The sequence below is a fragment of the Aureococcus anophagefferens genome (assembly GCF_000186865.1).
Source record: "Aureococcus anophagefferens unplaced genomic scaffold AURANscaffold_11, whole genome shotgun sequence".
Lineage (NCBI taxonomy): Eukaryota > Pelagophyceae > Pelagomonadales > Pelagomonadaceae > Aureococcus > Aureococcus anophagefferens.
The window spans coordinates 752658-766749 of NW_008705571.1; the positions used below are offsets into that span (position 1 = coordinate 752658).

The window sequence follows — 14092 nt, forward strand, 5'->3', positions numbered from 1 at the left end:
GACGCGCGAACGCTCCCGGCCCCGGCCCGAAGAAGACGTTCCCGACGACCGCGTCCGCGCCGGCCGCGCGACCTCGGCGGCCGCCCCGGCCGACATCCACCGTCTCGACAGCCCGGGACGACCCGCCCGCGCCCCGCCGACGACCGCCAGCCGACCCGGGCCGCGCCGACGACGCCCCGGGCCCGCTTCCGGCTTCGTGCGACCGCCTCGGGGCCGAACGCCCGGCTCGCGGCGTCTGCGACCGGCTCCCGGCGCCCGGATGCGCCTGGCGCGCCGCCCATGGTACCGCCTCGCCGCGGAACGAGTCCGAACGCTGCGAGACCCGGACGCGGGAGCCGCGCGCCCGCTCCGGGCGTCGTTCGACCGCCCCGGGGCCGGCCGCCCGACCCGCGGAGTCTGCGACCGGCTCCGGGCGCTCCGGTGGGCGCGCTGCGCCGCCCATGGTACCGCCTCGCCGCGGAACGCCTCGGACCGCCGCGAGACCCGGACGCGGGAGCCGCGCGCCCGCTCCGGGCCCCGCGTCGACCGCCCCGGGGCGACGCGTCGCGACGACCCTTCGCCCGCGCAATTAACCTACTTTCTCCGAGTTTTAGAGCCCTCCTAAGAGGTAGACGCGCGCGCGGGTCGAGGGCCAAGTCCCTCCGCCGTACATCTTTTAGAGCGGGACGTCTAGGTGACGGCGAGCTTCGCCCAGCGGTCGAGGTGCGAGCCCAAAAAGAACGCGTCCGACGTCGACGCCGCGGCGCGCGGCGACTTGAGCGGGAAGCTGCGGTTCGCGACGACGTGGTTCTTGACCCAGCCGTGGATGTTGTCCGCGAGCAGCACGCGCACGGCGCCGTTCTCCGCGTCGAGGACGAGCGCGCGCCACGGAAACGACGCGCGCAGCGCGAGGAAGCCGTCGTCGTCGATTCGGTGGGCGTTGACCCGGAGCGCCGCCGGGTCGTCGAAGGGCGGCCGGCCCGGGGGGGCCCCGCGCCGCGTCCGTCGCCCGCGCGCCGCGGCGTCCGCCGACGGCGCGACGACGACGTCGTAGCCGCCGGCCGATTCGACGCTCGCGACGCGCAGCAGCGAGAGCCGGTTCACGTAGCGGGCGTTGGACGTCGTCGGCGGCAGGCAGCGCGGCACGCGGAGGTGGTCCGTGACGAGCGTCGCGGCCGCCGCCTCGGTGAGCGACAGCGACTCGATCCGCGGCGCGAAGCCGCCGACGGAGCTGATCGTCGCGGCGCGCCACATGGGCCGCCGCGCCCACTTGCTCGTCGCCTCGAGGTTGACCATGTCCGCCACGGACGTGAGGGACGCGGCGACGCGGAGCTGCACGTCGAGCGGCGCCCCGAGCGCGCTGAAGAACGACGGCGGCCCCGCCGCCGGCGCCGCGTCGTCGGGCGCCTCGTCGTGAAGCGACGCCGCCATGGCCTGCGAGAGCTGCCGCGCCTCGTCCGCGCGCCCGTCGTGCGACAAGGTGCCGCGGTCCGCAGCCGCCGGCGCCAGGGGGTTTGTGTCATCGGAGGCGTACGAGTACCCGGACGCCGCGCTCCACAAACTGTCGGAACGGATGCGCTGGTCCGTCGGCGTCATCGAGGAAGCGCTCGCCGCCGAGTTCTCCCGCGGGCGCGGCTCCGAACGGCGCCACTCCATCCCAGACCGCTCGAGCTCGGCTACCCTCTCTCGAGCTCTAAGGTGACATCTTCAATACATCTGCACCACCAACTCAATATACCCGGCAAGCAATGGAGCCCGCAGTATGACGCCGGCCGTGGCGCGCGGTCCGCGGACGGAGAGTCCGGCAGCGCCGTCGCCAGCGGCACAACAATGGCGGCCGGGGATGCGGCGTCCGAGCGCGCCTCGCGGTGCAAAGCCGGCGTCGCCCACTCCGAAGAAGATGAGCCCTGACAAAGCACCACCACCGAGCCCCGAGCGCGCGGCGGTGGAGCCGCAGGTCGAGCGCGCGGCGAAGAGCGCGACCAAAGGGTGGAGTTGGCGGCGCAAGGGCAGCCCGGCGAATCGAAAGGAGAGCCTCGACTGGTCGTCCACCATCAAGTTCCGGGCCGACGGCGCGGCGACAAAAGCCACCAACGCCGCCAAGAACCAGCAGCCACCAAACACGACGCCTCCGGAAGCGGAGCGGTCCACCGGCGGCTCGTTCTGGGCGAGGAACGGCGCGGCGATCCGCCGCTACACGGCGGAGAAGCGCCAGAAGGCCGCGCTGCTGAAGATCCGGTAGATTCCCGCGTCCCGCGCGACGGCGGACAACACGCGCGTCATTCTAGGCACGCGACGGGCTACGACGACCTCGAGAAGGCCATGAAGCGCGAGCGGCGCGACTTCCACCGCGATCTCTCGCGCACGCCGACGGGTGACGCGTCGATTCCGGCGTCCCACCCCCTACGCGCGCGACACAAACACCACCGCCACGACAGGTCGGCGAAGCTCCAGCGCGACTTCCGCGAGAAGCTGCGGACCATGCTCCTGGCGCACATCGGCGCCATGCGCGAGGAGGGCCTCGTCTTCGAGCACGTCTTCGAGGAGCGGCGCCTGGGCATCCACATCGCGCTCGCGCGCTACGGGGACGAGGGCCGCGAGTTCATCCAGATCGACGGCACGGAGCCCTTCTGCGACCTCTACCCCGGCCCGCTGAAGCCCACGGACGAGCTCATCGCCTACGACGACACGATCATCGTCGAGCCGCGGACGACGTCCTTCGACAAGCTCCGCGACGCCATCGCCCACTCGCCGCGGCCGCTCAAGCTCACGTTCATCGAGGGCGAGCGGCGCGACGAGGCCTTCCGGGAGCAGGAGGAGCGGCGGTCCATGGCGCGGAACGACGTGCGCATCCGCTGCAACCGCGAGGCGCTCGCGGCCGCGCACGCGGCGCAGGTCGTCGCGCACGCCGACGCCCACGGCCGCGTCAACGCGTCCTGCGATGCCGCGCTCCACAGCATCGTCGAGCCCGTGGCGCTGCGCCACGCGGCCGAGCTCCCGGCGGCGCACCACGACGGCCTCCGCCACGAGAGCGTGCGCCGCGCGCGCCGCGCGCGCGACGCGGCGGTCCAGGCCGCGGTCCACGCCGACGAGGCCACGGACCACTGGCTCGCGTCGCGGCTCGTCCTGTCGCTCGACGACGACGACGACGACGACGCGCTCGCGGGCGCGGAGCCGCCCGACGACGACGACGACGTCGACGTCGAGTACGCGGGCGCGCTCCTGCCCGCCGTCGGCGCCGCCGACGACCCGGGCCTCGCGGCCGCGGCCGCGCCCTTCTTCGGCCCGCCGCCGCCGCCGCCCCGGCCGGCGCCGCCGCCGACGTCGCGGCCGCGGTCGCCGCTCCTCGCGCCGCGGAAGGCGCCGTCCGTGGCCAGGGCCGAGCGGGCCGTCGCGCGGCTCGAGCGGGCGCTCGACGACGCCGACGGCGCCCTGGCGACGCCGGCGCGGCGCCGGCCCGCGCCGAGCGTGCCCGTGACGCACTCGGCGACGTGGCAGCGCGTCCTCGAGGCCGCCGCGCCGACGACGCCCCGGACCTGGCAGGCGACGCTCGAGGGCGCGGACCCGGCGCTCGCGCCGCCGCAGTCGCCCTGGTTCGCGGCGCAGGCCGGGCCGGACGTGCCGCCGTCGCCCGAGCCCTGGTCCAAGGCCCTCGGCCTCGCGACGCCCGACGCGCGCGCGCCCGCGGCGCTCGCGCCGCACGAGCGGTCCCAGCTCTTCCCGCCGTCGCCCTTCGCATCCCAGCGCGGCGTCACGCTCACCGCGCTCTCGCCCGTCGAGGACCTCGACGACGTCCGCGCGCGCGCGGCGCGGCCGGGCGACGGCGACGACTCGCCGCCGCCGCCGCCGCCGCCCGCGGTCCGGCCGCCGCCGCCGCCGCCGCCCGTCGCGGCGTCCGCCCCGGCGAGCGCCGCGGCGTCCGCCGCCCCGGCGAAGCCCGCGCGGCAGACCTGCGCCTGCGACGACTGCGCGCAGCTCCGGCTCAAGATCGAGCGCGTCGCCGCGGACGCCGTCTCCGCGGCCGCGGTCGCGCGCATCGCCGCGCGGCACGCCGTCGAGCGGCGGCTCCGCGGCGACCGCCAGCGCGCCGCGGCGGCCAAGGTCCTCGCCTACTTCCACGCGACGGGCGCCGGCTGCCAGCCGGACATGCGCGCGTCGTTCTCCTGGTGCGAGCGGTCCGCGGAGCTCTCCGTCGAGGCCGACGTCGCGGCCGTCGAGATGCACTTCGCGCAGCCCTTCTTCCCGCCCCAGGACCGGGCGTCGCGCCTCAAGCGCATGTCGGCGCAGTTCGCGCACCTGCGCGCCGCGAAGCGTCGCGCGGGCGCCTTCGACGCCGTCGCCGCGATCGGCGTCGAGGAGGACGACGACGACGCGCCCACCTGCGGCGACGGCTTCCGCGCCGCGGCGCCCTCGACGCCGACGAAGATCCGCTACGACGACTCGGGGGACGACTCGGGCGACGACGGCGGGCGCGCGACGCCCCCGCCGGCGCGCGCGGCGCGCGCGCCCGCCGCGTCGAGGGAGCCCGTCACCTACGAGGAGGCGACGGCGTTCGCGCGCATCCGCGTCGAGGAGGACGGCCGCTCGCCCCGGGCCGCCGCCGAGGAGGAGGACGGGCTGCCGGGCCAGTGCCTCCTCCCGTGGTCGTCGCCCTAAGGAAACTCTGTGTCGGCGCGCGACGCTACCTCGCTCGCGCACCAGCTCCACACGAAGCGCCAGTACCGGCACTTCCACGTCAAGTTGCGCGCGGGCGAGTCGTGCTTGGCCTTGGCGTCGCCGTCGCCGCGTTCCGCTCCGTGCCGACCTTCGCGGTCTGGTGCCTCGCGTTCTTGAACGAGATGCCCGCCTGGCGCAAGCCCGACGAGGCCGCCAAGGGGGGCATGGAGAACGACATGAGCGCGATGCTCTAGGCATTCCTACGGCTAAAGGGGTGGGCTCAGCCCCGGGAGAAGATTTTGAGCGATTTTGCCTCGCCATCGTATCGAGGCTCAGACGAGGAGACGATCGCTGCCGCTCAGACGAGGAGACGATCGCCGCCGCGAAGTCACGCAAACGCAGAGTCATGTCGTGGCGGGAGAAGAAGTTGGAGTATGAGAATCGCATGGCCCGAGCGAGGGGCAAAAAACTCGACACTCTCAAGACCTGCACGATCTGCGGCGCCGACAAGGCCAAGGCCTGCAAAGGGTGCGCCACGACGGCCTACTGTTCGACTAACTGCCAACGCATCGACTGGCGCGACCGGGGCCACCGGAAGGTCTGCAAGAAGATCCAGGCCGCGGAGGCGGCGCGGGACGAGGCGCCGACGCCCCCGTCGCCGCCGCGGGACGTGTTCTACGGCCCCGCGCCGCGGTCGCACGCCGACGAGGTCCGCGCGCGCATCGCCGCGGAACACGAGGCCGCTCGTGCCCGGCGCGAGGCGAACCCGGAGCGGGAGCCGCTGTCTGCGCGGTACGGGTCGCGGTGCCCGATCTGCCTCGAGGAGTGGGACGTGAATACTCCGGGCGTGTTTCGCGTCTGTTGCTGCCGAAAGGTCTGCCGATCGTGCGAGGGAAAGATCGAAGCCGCGTGTCCCCTCTGTCGTGTACCGCGCTCAAAGACCAATGCGGAGGAGCTCGCGCGTCTTCGCCGCCATGTAGAGAACGAGGTGCCGGAAGCGATTACGGCTTCGGGAGATGCGTACTGCGAAGGTCGGTTGGGCCTCGTGAAATCCGATAAGAAAGCCGCAAAGATTTACCAGCGCGCCGCGGAGCTCGGCGACGTGGACGCGATGGTATTCCTTGGGGAATTGTACGAGCGTGGAAGTGGCGTCAAGCTGGACAAGAAGAAGGCGATGAAGCTGTATCGTCCGGCCGCGGACCGGGGCCACGCAGACGCGCAGACCCATGTAGGGATTTTACTTGATTCTGAGCAGAAATTTGAAGAGGCGTTCCGGTACTTCGCGCTCGCGGCGGATCAAGGCAAAACCGCTGCAGAGATTCTCCTTGGCTGCTATTTCAGGGACGGAGAAGGCACGGAAGTCGACCTCGGCAAAGCCAGGTACTGGTTCGAGCGCGCCGCTGCCAAGGGCAACGAGTTAGCTGAAGAGGCCCTCGCGGACCTCGACGCGCGAGTATAATAGCCTAAACCATCTTTACGCCGCGTCGTCGCCCGAGCCCGAGATGCTGCGCTTGCGCGCGGGCGAGTCGTGCTTGGCCTCTCCGCGCCGCCGCCGACCTTCGCGGTCTGGTGCCTGGCGTTCCTGAATGCGAAGCCCGAAGGACGACGACGTTTCGAATCTATACGCGGCGCGAAGCGGATCGGAGGGGGACGCGCGGCGATCATAAGGAGTCCTCCATGAAGATGAGTTGGTCGATGAGCGAGGAGAAGTGGACCTTGTCCGGCCCGAGGATCTGCACGAGCCTCGCCTGCGTCTGCTCGTCGGAGTCGTGGAGGCCGCCGAACTGCTCGCCGCCGGCCTCGAGCGCGTCGTCGTCGTCGACGACGTCGTCGTCGGCGTCGTTGGCCGCCTTGAGGAAGGCGTGCGCGGCCTGGAACTGGTCGTAGCCGAGGGCCTTGATGCAGCGCTGCCGGAGGAGCTGGATGCGATCCTGCGGGGAGACGCGGTCGGTCGAAACCACGGGCGGGGACGGCGGGACGCGGCGCGCGCGCGGCGAGGCGGCCCGTCGGCGACGGCGCGTCGGTGAGCTCGTGCTCGGCGCCGCGGGGCGTGAGGTTCGCGGCGATGGGCCCCGGGCGGCTCGCGGACGCCGCGGGCTGGGGCGGCGGGAGCCGCGTCTGGACCGGCACCATGTCCTCGTCGTCCTCCTCGTCCTCCTCGTAGAGGCAGTCGTCGTCCTCCTCCGTGACCTTGCTCCGCCAGGACGCGGCGCCGTCGGGCTCCTCGTCGAGCGGCGGCGGCTGCGCGAAGCGCGCGGACTCGAGCTTGGCCTCGGGCGCGGCGTGCGTCGGCGACTGCAGCTTGACCGTGCCCGTGCGCGTGGCGATGTACTTCTTCGTGTCGTGGAGCGTCTTGCGGAGCTCCTCGCAGCGCTGCGTCGTGAGCTCGAGCTCGGCCTTGAGCTGCTCCTCGCGGCTGCGGATGTCGTCCTCGGCGTCCTCGATCTTGTCCGGGTCGGGCTGGGCCCAGCCGATCTGCTCGCCCTCGTCGTCGTCGCCGTCGTCGTCGTCGCTCTCCGCGAGCGCGAGGTCGACCTCGTCGACGTCGTCGCCGTCGTCGTCGCCGCGGCCGCCGCGCGCGTCGCGGCCGCCCGGCGCGCGCGGCGCGTCGTCGGCGCCGTCGTCGAAGCGGCGCCGCGGCGGCGACCGGTCGGGCTCGTCGTCCTTGGGGCTGCTCTTGGCGTCGCTCAGCGGCGACCGGTCGTCGTCGCGGTACTCGTAGTACTCGGGCGACTCGACGTCGAGCTTGGCCTCGGAGCGGCGCGTCGTCCGGGGCGCGGCGCCGACGGCGGGGTCGAGGGACGACCGGTACATGCCGTGGTGCATGGCCTTGGCCTGCTCGCGGAGCGCCTGCGACTCGGCGCGCGCCTCGTTGAGCAGCGCGACGCGCTCCGCCTCCTTGGCGGCCTGGGCCTCCTGCTTGCGCAGGAGCACGCGCTCGCGGGCGCTGAGGCCCGTCTCGCGGGGCTCCATGGGCTCGGCGACGGCCGGCGCGGGCGCGCGCGGCGACCGCTCGAGGCTCCGCCGCGGCGGCGGCGCGGCGTCGTCGTAGGCCTCGAACGCGGGCTTCGCCTCGGCCTTGGCCGGCGCCCGGTCCCGGGGCCGCCGGTCCGCGGGCTTGCTCTCCGCGGGCCCCGGCCAGGGCGCGACGGCCGCGGAGCGGCGGTCGCCGGGCCGCGCGTCGGCCGCGGCCGCGGCGTGCGCCTTGGCCGCGGCGCCCTCGCGCGCGGCCGCGCGCGCGCGGTCCACGGCGGCCGCCGGGTCGTGGCGGTGGTCGCGGTCTCGGGCCTCGAAGGAGTCGCGGCGGTCGCGGTCGCCGCGCGGCGCCGGGTGGCGCGGGTGCACGTCGATGGCGTCGAGGACGTGCTGCTCGCGCGCGCGCGCGCGCTCGCGTTCGCGCTCGCGCTCGAGCTCGCGCTCGACCTCGCGGCGGCCCTCGTCGCGGCGGCGGATGCGCTCGCGGGGCGTGGAGGGGGTCCTTGTCCTGGCGGAGCCGCGCGACGACCTCGCGCTGCCGCGCGCGCTCGGCCTCGCGCGCGGCTTCGCGCGCGGCCGCGCCGCCGAGGGGCCGCTGGTCGGCGGGCCGCCGGTCGCCGCCGCCCTTGATGGGAACGACCCCGCGCGGGTGGAGCGCGCCGCCGCCGGGCCGCGCGTTCTCGCGGTCCGCGCGCGCGTCGGCCGCGCGGTCCGGCTTGCCGTGGTCGGGCCGCCGCTGGCGCCGGTCGCGCTCCGCGCGCTGCTGCTGGTCCTCCCAGCGCTCGAGGTCCGCGACGCGCTGCGCGTCGTCGTCGCGCCGCGGCGCCGCGGCGCCGCCGCCGCCGCCGGGGACGCGGCGCCGCGGCGGGTCGCGGTCGCGGTCGCGGTCGCGCGCGCCGTGGGCGGGCTCGGACGCGCGCGCGCGGTGGTGCCGCTCCGGCGCGCGGGGGATGCCGTCGTCGGGCCGGCCGACGGCGCTCGCGCGGCGCGCGGCGCCGCGGAGGTTCGCGTCCTGGCGCGGCGGCGGCCGGCCCCAGCCCGGCGGCTTGCGCGCGGCGCCGTTGCGGTGCGGCGGCTTGCGGTGGCGCTCCGCGCGCTTGCGCGCCTCGTCGCGGAGCCGCTCCCGGTCGCGGAGCCGCTCCTCGCGCTCCTTCTTGAGCTTGGCGAGCGCCGTCTCCACGGACCGGCGCCGGTCCTCCTCGCGCCGGAGCGCCGCGGCCTGCTCGCGCGCGGCGCGCTCCGCCTGGGCCGCGTTCAGCGGCGCGTCGCCGCGCTTCGGCGGCTCGAAGGCCGCGGCGATGACGTCGCCCATCTGCAGCGAGTCGAGCTGGCTCCGCAGCGAGCTCACGTCCGCGCTGCCCGCCGCGCGCGCGTGCGCGGCCCGCGCGTCCGCGCCCATGCCCGCGACGGCGTTCGCCGGGTCCGTCACGACGCAGAGCGCCGCGGCCTTGACGGCCATGGTCCCGTCGCCGATCTTGCCCGCGTCGCGGTTCGCGATGTCCGTGAGGAAGTCCTGCGGGCGGGGGCGGGGGGGAGGAGTGGGCGACCGCGCGGCGCGCGTCGCGACGCACCTTGATGTGCTTCTTCACGAAGGGCTTGCGCAGGATGGCCTCGAGCTGGGGCCGCGACGACGGGCTCGTCGACAGCATGCCCGAGACGAGGTCGCGGAGCGACTTGCTGTAGCGGCTCGCGATCGGCGGGTAGCGGCCCTTGATGATCTTGCACGCGAGGCCGTTGAGCGAGTTGGCGTCGAAGGCGTGGTTCAGCGTCGTCATCTCGTAGAGCACGCAGCCGAGGGCCCAGATGTCGGACTTGTACGAGTACGGCTTGTTCTTGAAGATCTCCTGCGGGCGCGTCGCGCGTTCTGCCCGCGCGGCCGCGACGGGGGGCGCGGGCGGCGCGCGGGCGACATGTAGTAGGGCGTGCCGATGCACGTCTGCGCAAAGTCCATGGTCCCCTCGAGGACCTTGCTGATGCCGAGGTCGCCGAGCACGAGCCGGCCGTTGCCCGTGAGGAAGATGTTCTGCGTCTTGAGGTCGCGGTGCAGGACCCGCTGCGCGTGCATGTAGTGCAGGCCGAGCGCCATCTGCACGAACCAGTGCAGGATCTTCGACTCGGCGAAGAGCTTGCGGTTCCGCGCCGCCGTCTTGATCTGCCCCGACAGGTCGCCGCCGTCGCAGAATTGCATGACCTGCGCGTCGCGCGGCGTCGGCGCGCCGGCGCGCGGGCGGGCGGCGCGCCCGGCGCGCGTCCGCCGTCCGGCGCGGGGCGCGCGCGATGCAGAGCGACTCCTTGTTCTTCGCGAGGAACGAGTCGCGGTAGCCGACGATGTTCGGGTGGTTCAGCCGCTTGAGCAGCCCGACCTCCATGCGGCAGGCCTCGCGCTCCTTCTTGGGGATGTTCTTGACCTACGGCGCGGGGGGGCGGGGGCGGGCGTCGCTCCCCGGGCCGCGCGCCGCGCCGCGCTCGCGACGCCGCGGCCGCGCCTTGATGACCTTCACGCAGCAGAGCGCGCGCTCGACCTTGTGCCGCATCAAATAGACCTTGCCGAACGCCCCTTCGCCCAGCACCTTGATCGGCTCCAGGTTCTCCATGGTGCCGCGCGGCGCCGCCGCCCCGCACCAGTTGGAGGCAGCCCAAGTGCCGGGCCGAGACCCTGAGCAGTGCGCGGGCTGGGTGAACGGCAACGACAACTGCAATGAGTACATCTCTCTCGGGAGTTTCTCTCGGGCAGCGCTCTCGCGCTGCCTCAGAAACCTCGACGCCGTCGGCGCCGGCGCGCGGTCCGGTCGACGCGCCGCGGGCATCGGCGGGGTCCGCGGACCCGCGGGCGCGGAGCTCGAGCCACGGGCAGCCGGCCGGCGCGCGCCGAGCGCCGCACGCGCGGCCCGCGACGCGAGGCGCTGCCCCGACTGGCGCCATGGACCGGTCGTCGGCGAACATGCGGGCGCAGGACATCGTGAGCAACATCCTCGAGCGGCGGCGGAAGGACAAGGAGCGCGAGCGGGCCCGCATGCGCAAGGCGCCGAAGAGCAAGAAGCCCGACATGCGCGCCAAGTTCCGCACGGCGGACCTGCTGTACCACGACGGCGCCGCCGCGCCCGACGAGGACGACGACGCGGTCTCCGTGGCGTCGGTGGCGAGCTTCGGCTCGACGCAGAGCCTGCCGGCGATCTTCCGGACGACCTTCCTGGAGCAGCCCCAGGACGAGCGGCGCGCGAAGAAGAAGCTGACGACGCGGTCCGTGCCGCGGGGCCACGACAGCGAGCGGCCCTACTGCGCGTCCTGCGAGTTCGAGGACTGCCGGCACTGCAACTTCTGCCTCTGCAGCAAGGTGAGCAAGACGCACCGCATGCCCCTCGAGCGCTTCGCGCGGCTCCTGCTCATGCTGCACCCGGCGATCTCGCCGCAGGAGATGGGCCGGGAGATCGCGCGCTACGCGCGGAGCGACTCCATCGCGAAGAAGCTCAACGGCGAGCTCGGCTGGAGCCCCGGCACGAAGCTCTTCTGCGACGAGCACGCGCGCGAGCGCGTCGCCTACGAGGAGAGCGAGCAGTCCGCGGCGCTCGACTCGCTCCACGGCGAGCTCGTCTCCGAGCGCAAGCGCCTCAAGGAGGCCCACGCGGAGGTCGAGCGCCTCAAGGCCGCGGTCCTCGTCGGGCACCTCGACGACGACAAGGAGCACGAGCGCTGCAAGTTCCTCGTCTCCGAGGTCGAGCGCATGCGGGGCCAGGTCCACGAGCGCGACGAGCTCGTCAAGGTCCTCCGGGACCAGCTCGACGAGATCCTGACGGCCAAGGACCTCGAGGAGCGCGGCACGCAGACGACCATCGTCCGCCACCGCGGCGCCATGTCGCAGACGACTCTGACCGGCGACGTCGAGGCGTCCGCGGGCGACGACGGCGACGGCGGCGGCGGCGGCGAGGGCCTCGGCGACGGCCGGCGGCGGACGACGCTGCGCCGGTCCATGGCGCGGCGCCGGACGCGGGCCGAGGCGCCCCTGGGCAACGCGGGCCCCGTGTCCCAGCTCCTCGAGGCCATCTACGACGTCCACGAGAAGAAGCTCCTCGCGGACGCGGAGGCCGCGACGAGCGGCCGCGTTCCCGCGAGCCTCGACGAGTTCGTCCGCGGCTACTGGCGCGACAAGTTCCGCCACCGCAAGGCGGCGAACAAGCGCATGGCCTGGATGTTCACGGCGATCCGCGAGCACATGATGCACAACCGCCACGTCCGCATCGTCGGCTGGGTCCTGGGCATGGACCTCACGTTCATCATGCAGAAGGAGTACCACTACGGGCCCATGATCTCCCGCATGTTCTACAGCTTCCTCGCCGCCGTCGTCGAGCAGGACCCGTCCCTCGTGAAGCGCACCTTCGACGCGGACGGCAAGCCCGCGTCGAAGCCGCTCGCGTTCATGCTCGACTGCCTCATCGGCCTCGGCCGCGAGGGCGTCGAGCGCGACAAGCCCGGGACCTGGAAGTCGCACCAGCTCAAGCTCATGATGCGCGACACGCACCTCGAGGCCATGCTCGCGCGCATCGAGGCCGCGGCCGACGCCGACGGCCTCGTCGACCTCGACTTCGTCTTCCACGCGCTCATGGAGAGCTACAACGACGCCATCTTCGCGCACAAGACGCAGCTCACCAAGGCCTTCTACCGCTTCGACACGGGCACGGAGGGCATGACCAAAGAGGAGTTCATCGAGCTCCTCCGCTTCGTCCTCGGCCAAAACCGCATCAAGCAGATGTCGGACGAGGAGCTCGACGAGATCTACCACCGCGTCGAGGACATCGCCGACGACGACGAGGAGTGCATGCAGATCGACGACGGCGAGAGCTTCGCCTCCGCCGTGCTCATCTGCGACTTCGAGCTCTCCCTGCCGAAGTTCTGCCGCGCGCACTGGTCCCTCCCGGACGACAGCGACGACAACCGACACGCGCCGCTCATGGCCCGCGACGAGGCCGACGCGTCCGGGTCCCTCGCCGACGTCGCCTCGGACATCGTCGTGCGGACGTCCTTCGCCATGACCGGCGACGCGTCGTCATAAAACTTGAAGGCCTATCGAACGGCAAGCTCGACTCGGTGAATTGCGAAGCGGCGCGATGTCGAGCGAGATGATCGAGGACCTCCTCGAGCAAGCCGAGGCGCGGCGGTGCGTCGGCGACAGCGCGGGATCGTGCCGCCTCCTTCGCGCCTGTTTTTCCGCCGCATCGGACGACGTCGCGCGCGGCAGGACGTCGACGCGGGCGCTCGCGCTGCGGGCCGTCGCCGCGTATCAGCTCGGCAGCTTGTTGCTGCAGGCAGCGGCGACGGCGAAGGAGGGCGAGAGGCTCATGTGGCGCCTCGGGTTCCACCTGCGCCTCGCGGACGACGTGCTGATGTACGATCGCTTCCTCGCGGCGACCGAGCGCGGCGCGGACGACGTCGGCGCGGGCGCGGGCGAGACGGAGTTCTCCGCGCCGCGCTTCGTCGACGGCGCGCTCGCGACGACGGCGCTCGCGACGATGAACCGCATCTTCGGCCGCGACGCGCCGTTCTGGGCGCACCACGAGTACCCGACGACCGATTTCTTCAGCTACAACGTGCCGCTGGACTCGCCGAGCGCGCTGGGCGCGCTCCTGCGGGCGCTGCGGCCGCACGCGGCCGCGTCGGTGCCCGCGGCGGCGGCGGCCACGTCCGGCGAGGTCTGGGCGCACGCGCGCGAGCGCGACGGCGCGCACCAGCTGCACTACGACCTCGACGAGGCCGAGCTCCGCGCGTCGGGCGGGGTCCGGTCGCCCGTCGCGTCGAGCGTCTTCTACCTGGAGACCATCGCCGACGACGACGGCGGCGCGCCGACGCTCGTCGTCGACCGCGTCCTCCGGCGGGGCGACGCGCGCGACGCGTCCGACGGCGCGGGCGGCTGGCTCTGCGCGCCGCGCGAGAACCGGCTCCTCACCTTCGACGGCCGCCTCCTGCACTGCGTCGTGCCGACCATCGCGCGCCCGGCGCCGGAGGAGCGGCGCCGCATCACGGTCATGGTCGGCTGGTGGGCCGACGGCGTCAGGCTCGGCGACGCGGGCCGACCCGGGCCGAACGCGCCGCTCCCGCCGGACGCGCCGTGGCTGCCCCGCCGGGCCGCCGACGTGCCCTCGCCGCCCGCCGGCGAGGCGCAGCGCTGCGCCGCCGTCGCGCGCGTCTGGCAGCGGATCCCGCCGCCGCCGCTCAAGGCGCGCCGCCGCGACGGCGCGGCCTTTGGGGACCTCGCGTGCGACGACGTCGCCTTCACCGGCCGCTTCTTCCTCCGCGAGAGCCCGCTCGAGATCGACGACGCCGTCCTCGCCGGAGCCCGCGCGCCGCCGCCGGAGCGCCCGCCCGTCGAGTACGTCGACGCGCCCGTCGAGTACGTCGACGCCCCGGGACGCTCGCCGCCCGTCGAGCCCGTCGAATTCGTCGACGTCCCCGCGGCCGCCGCGGTCGAGTACGTCGACTGCGGAGACAT

The 14092-nt window shown here is 73.9% G+C and overlaps 4 protein-coding genes across 4 annotated transcripts; 2 read left to right on the forward strand and 2 right to left on the reverse strand.

Annotated features, from left to right (window-relative positions):
- Positions 1 to 669: 669 nt before the first annotated feature.
- AURANDRAFT_64701 (hypothetical protein) lies at positions 670 to 1410 on the reverse strand (the record flags this gene model as incomplete). The annotated part of the gene is made up of 1 exon (XM_009039485.1): positions 670 to 1410. The coding sequence occupies one exon, from the start codon at positions 1408 to 1410 to the stop codon at positions 670 to 672; it is 741 nt and encodes a 246-aa protein (XP_009037733.1).
- Positions 1411 to 1879: 469 nt separating this feature from the next.
- AURANDRAFT_71772 (hypothetical protein) lies at positions 1880 to 4651 on the forward strand (the record flags this gene model as incomplete). Its single annotated transcript, XM_009039353.1, has 3 exons — positions 1880 to 2217; positions 2268 to 2360; positions 2418 to 4651. 3 exons carry the CDS (start codon positions 1880 to 1882, stop codon positions 4633 to 4635), a joined length of 2649 nt encoding a protein of 882 aa, XP_009037601.1.
- Positions 4652 to 5710: 1059 nt separating this feature from the next.
- On the forward strand, positions 5711 to 6037 carry AURANDRAFT_6990 (hypothetical protein; the record flags this gene model as incomplete). Its single annotated transcript, XM_009039262.1, has 1 exon — positions 5711 to 6037. A coding segment is annotated over one exon (327 nt), but the record flags the coding sequence as incomplete, so codon positions are not given.
- Positions 6038 to 6296: 259 nt separating this feature from the next.
- Positions 6297 to 9980, reverse strand: AURANDRAFT_64703 (hypothetical protein; the record flags this gene model as incomplete). The annotated part of the gene is made up of 6 exons (XM_009039484.1): positions 6297 to 6566; positions 6607 to 8070; positions 8141 to 9124; positions 9183 to 9455; positions 9578 to 9802; positions 9939 to 9980. 6 exons carry the CDS (start codon positions 9978 to 9980, stop codon positions 6297 to 6299), a joined length of 3258 nt encoding a protein of 1085 aa, XP_009037732.1.
- Between the last annotated feature and the right edge of the window lie 4112 nt (positions 9981 to 14092).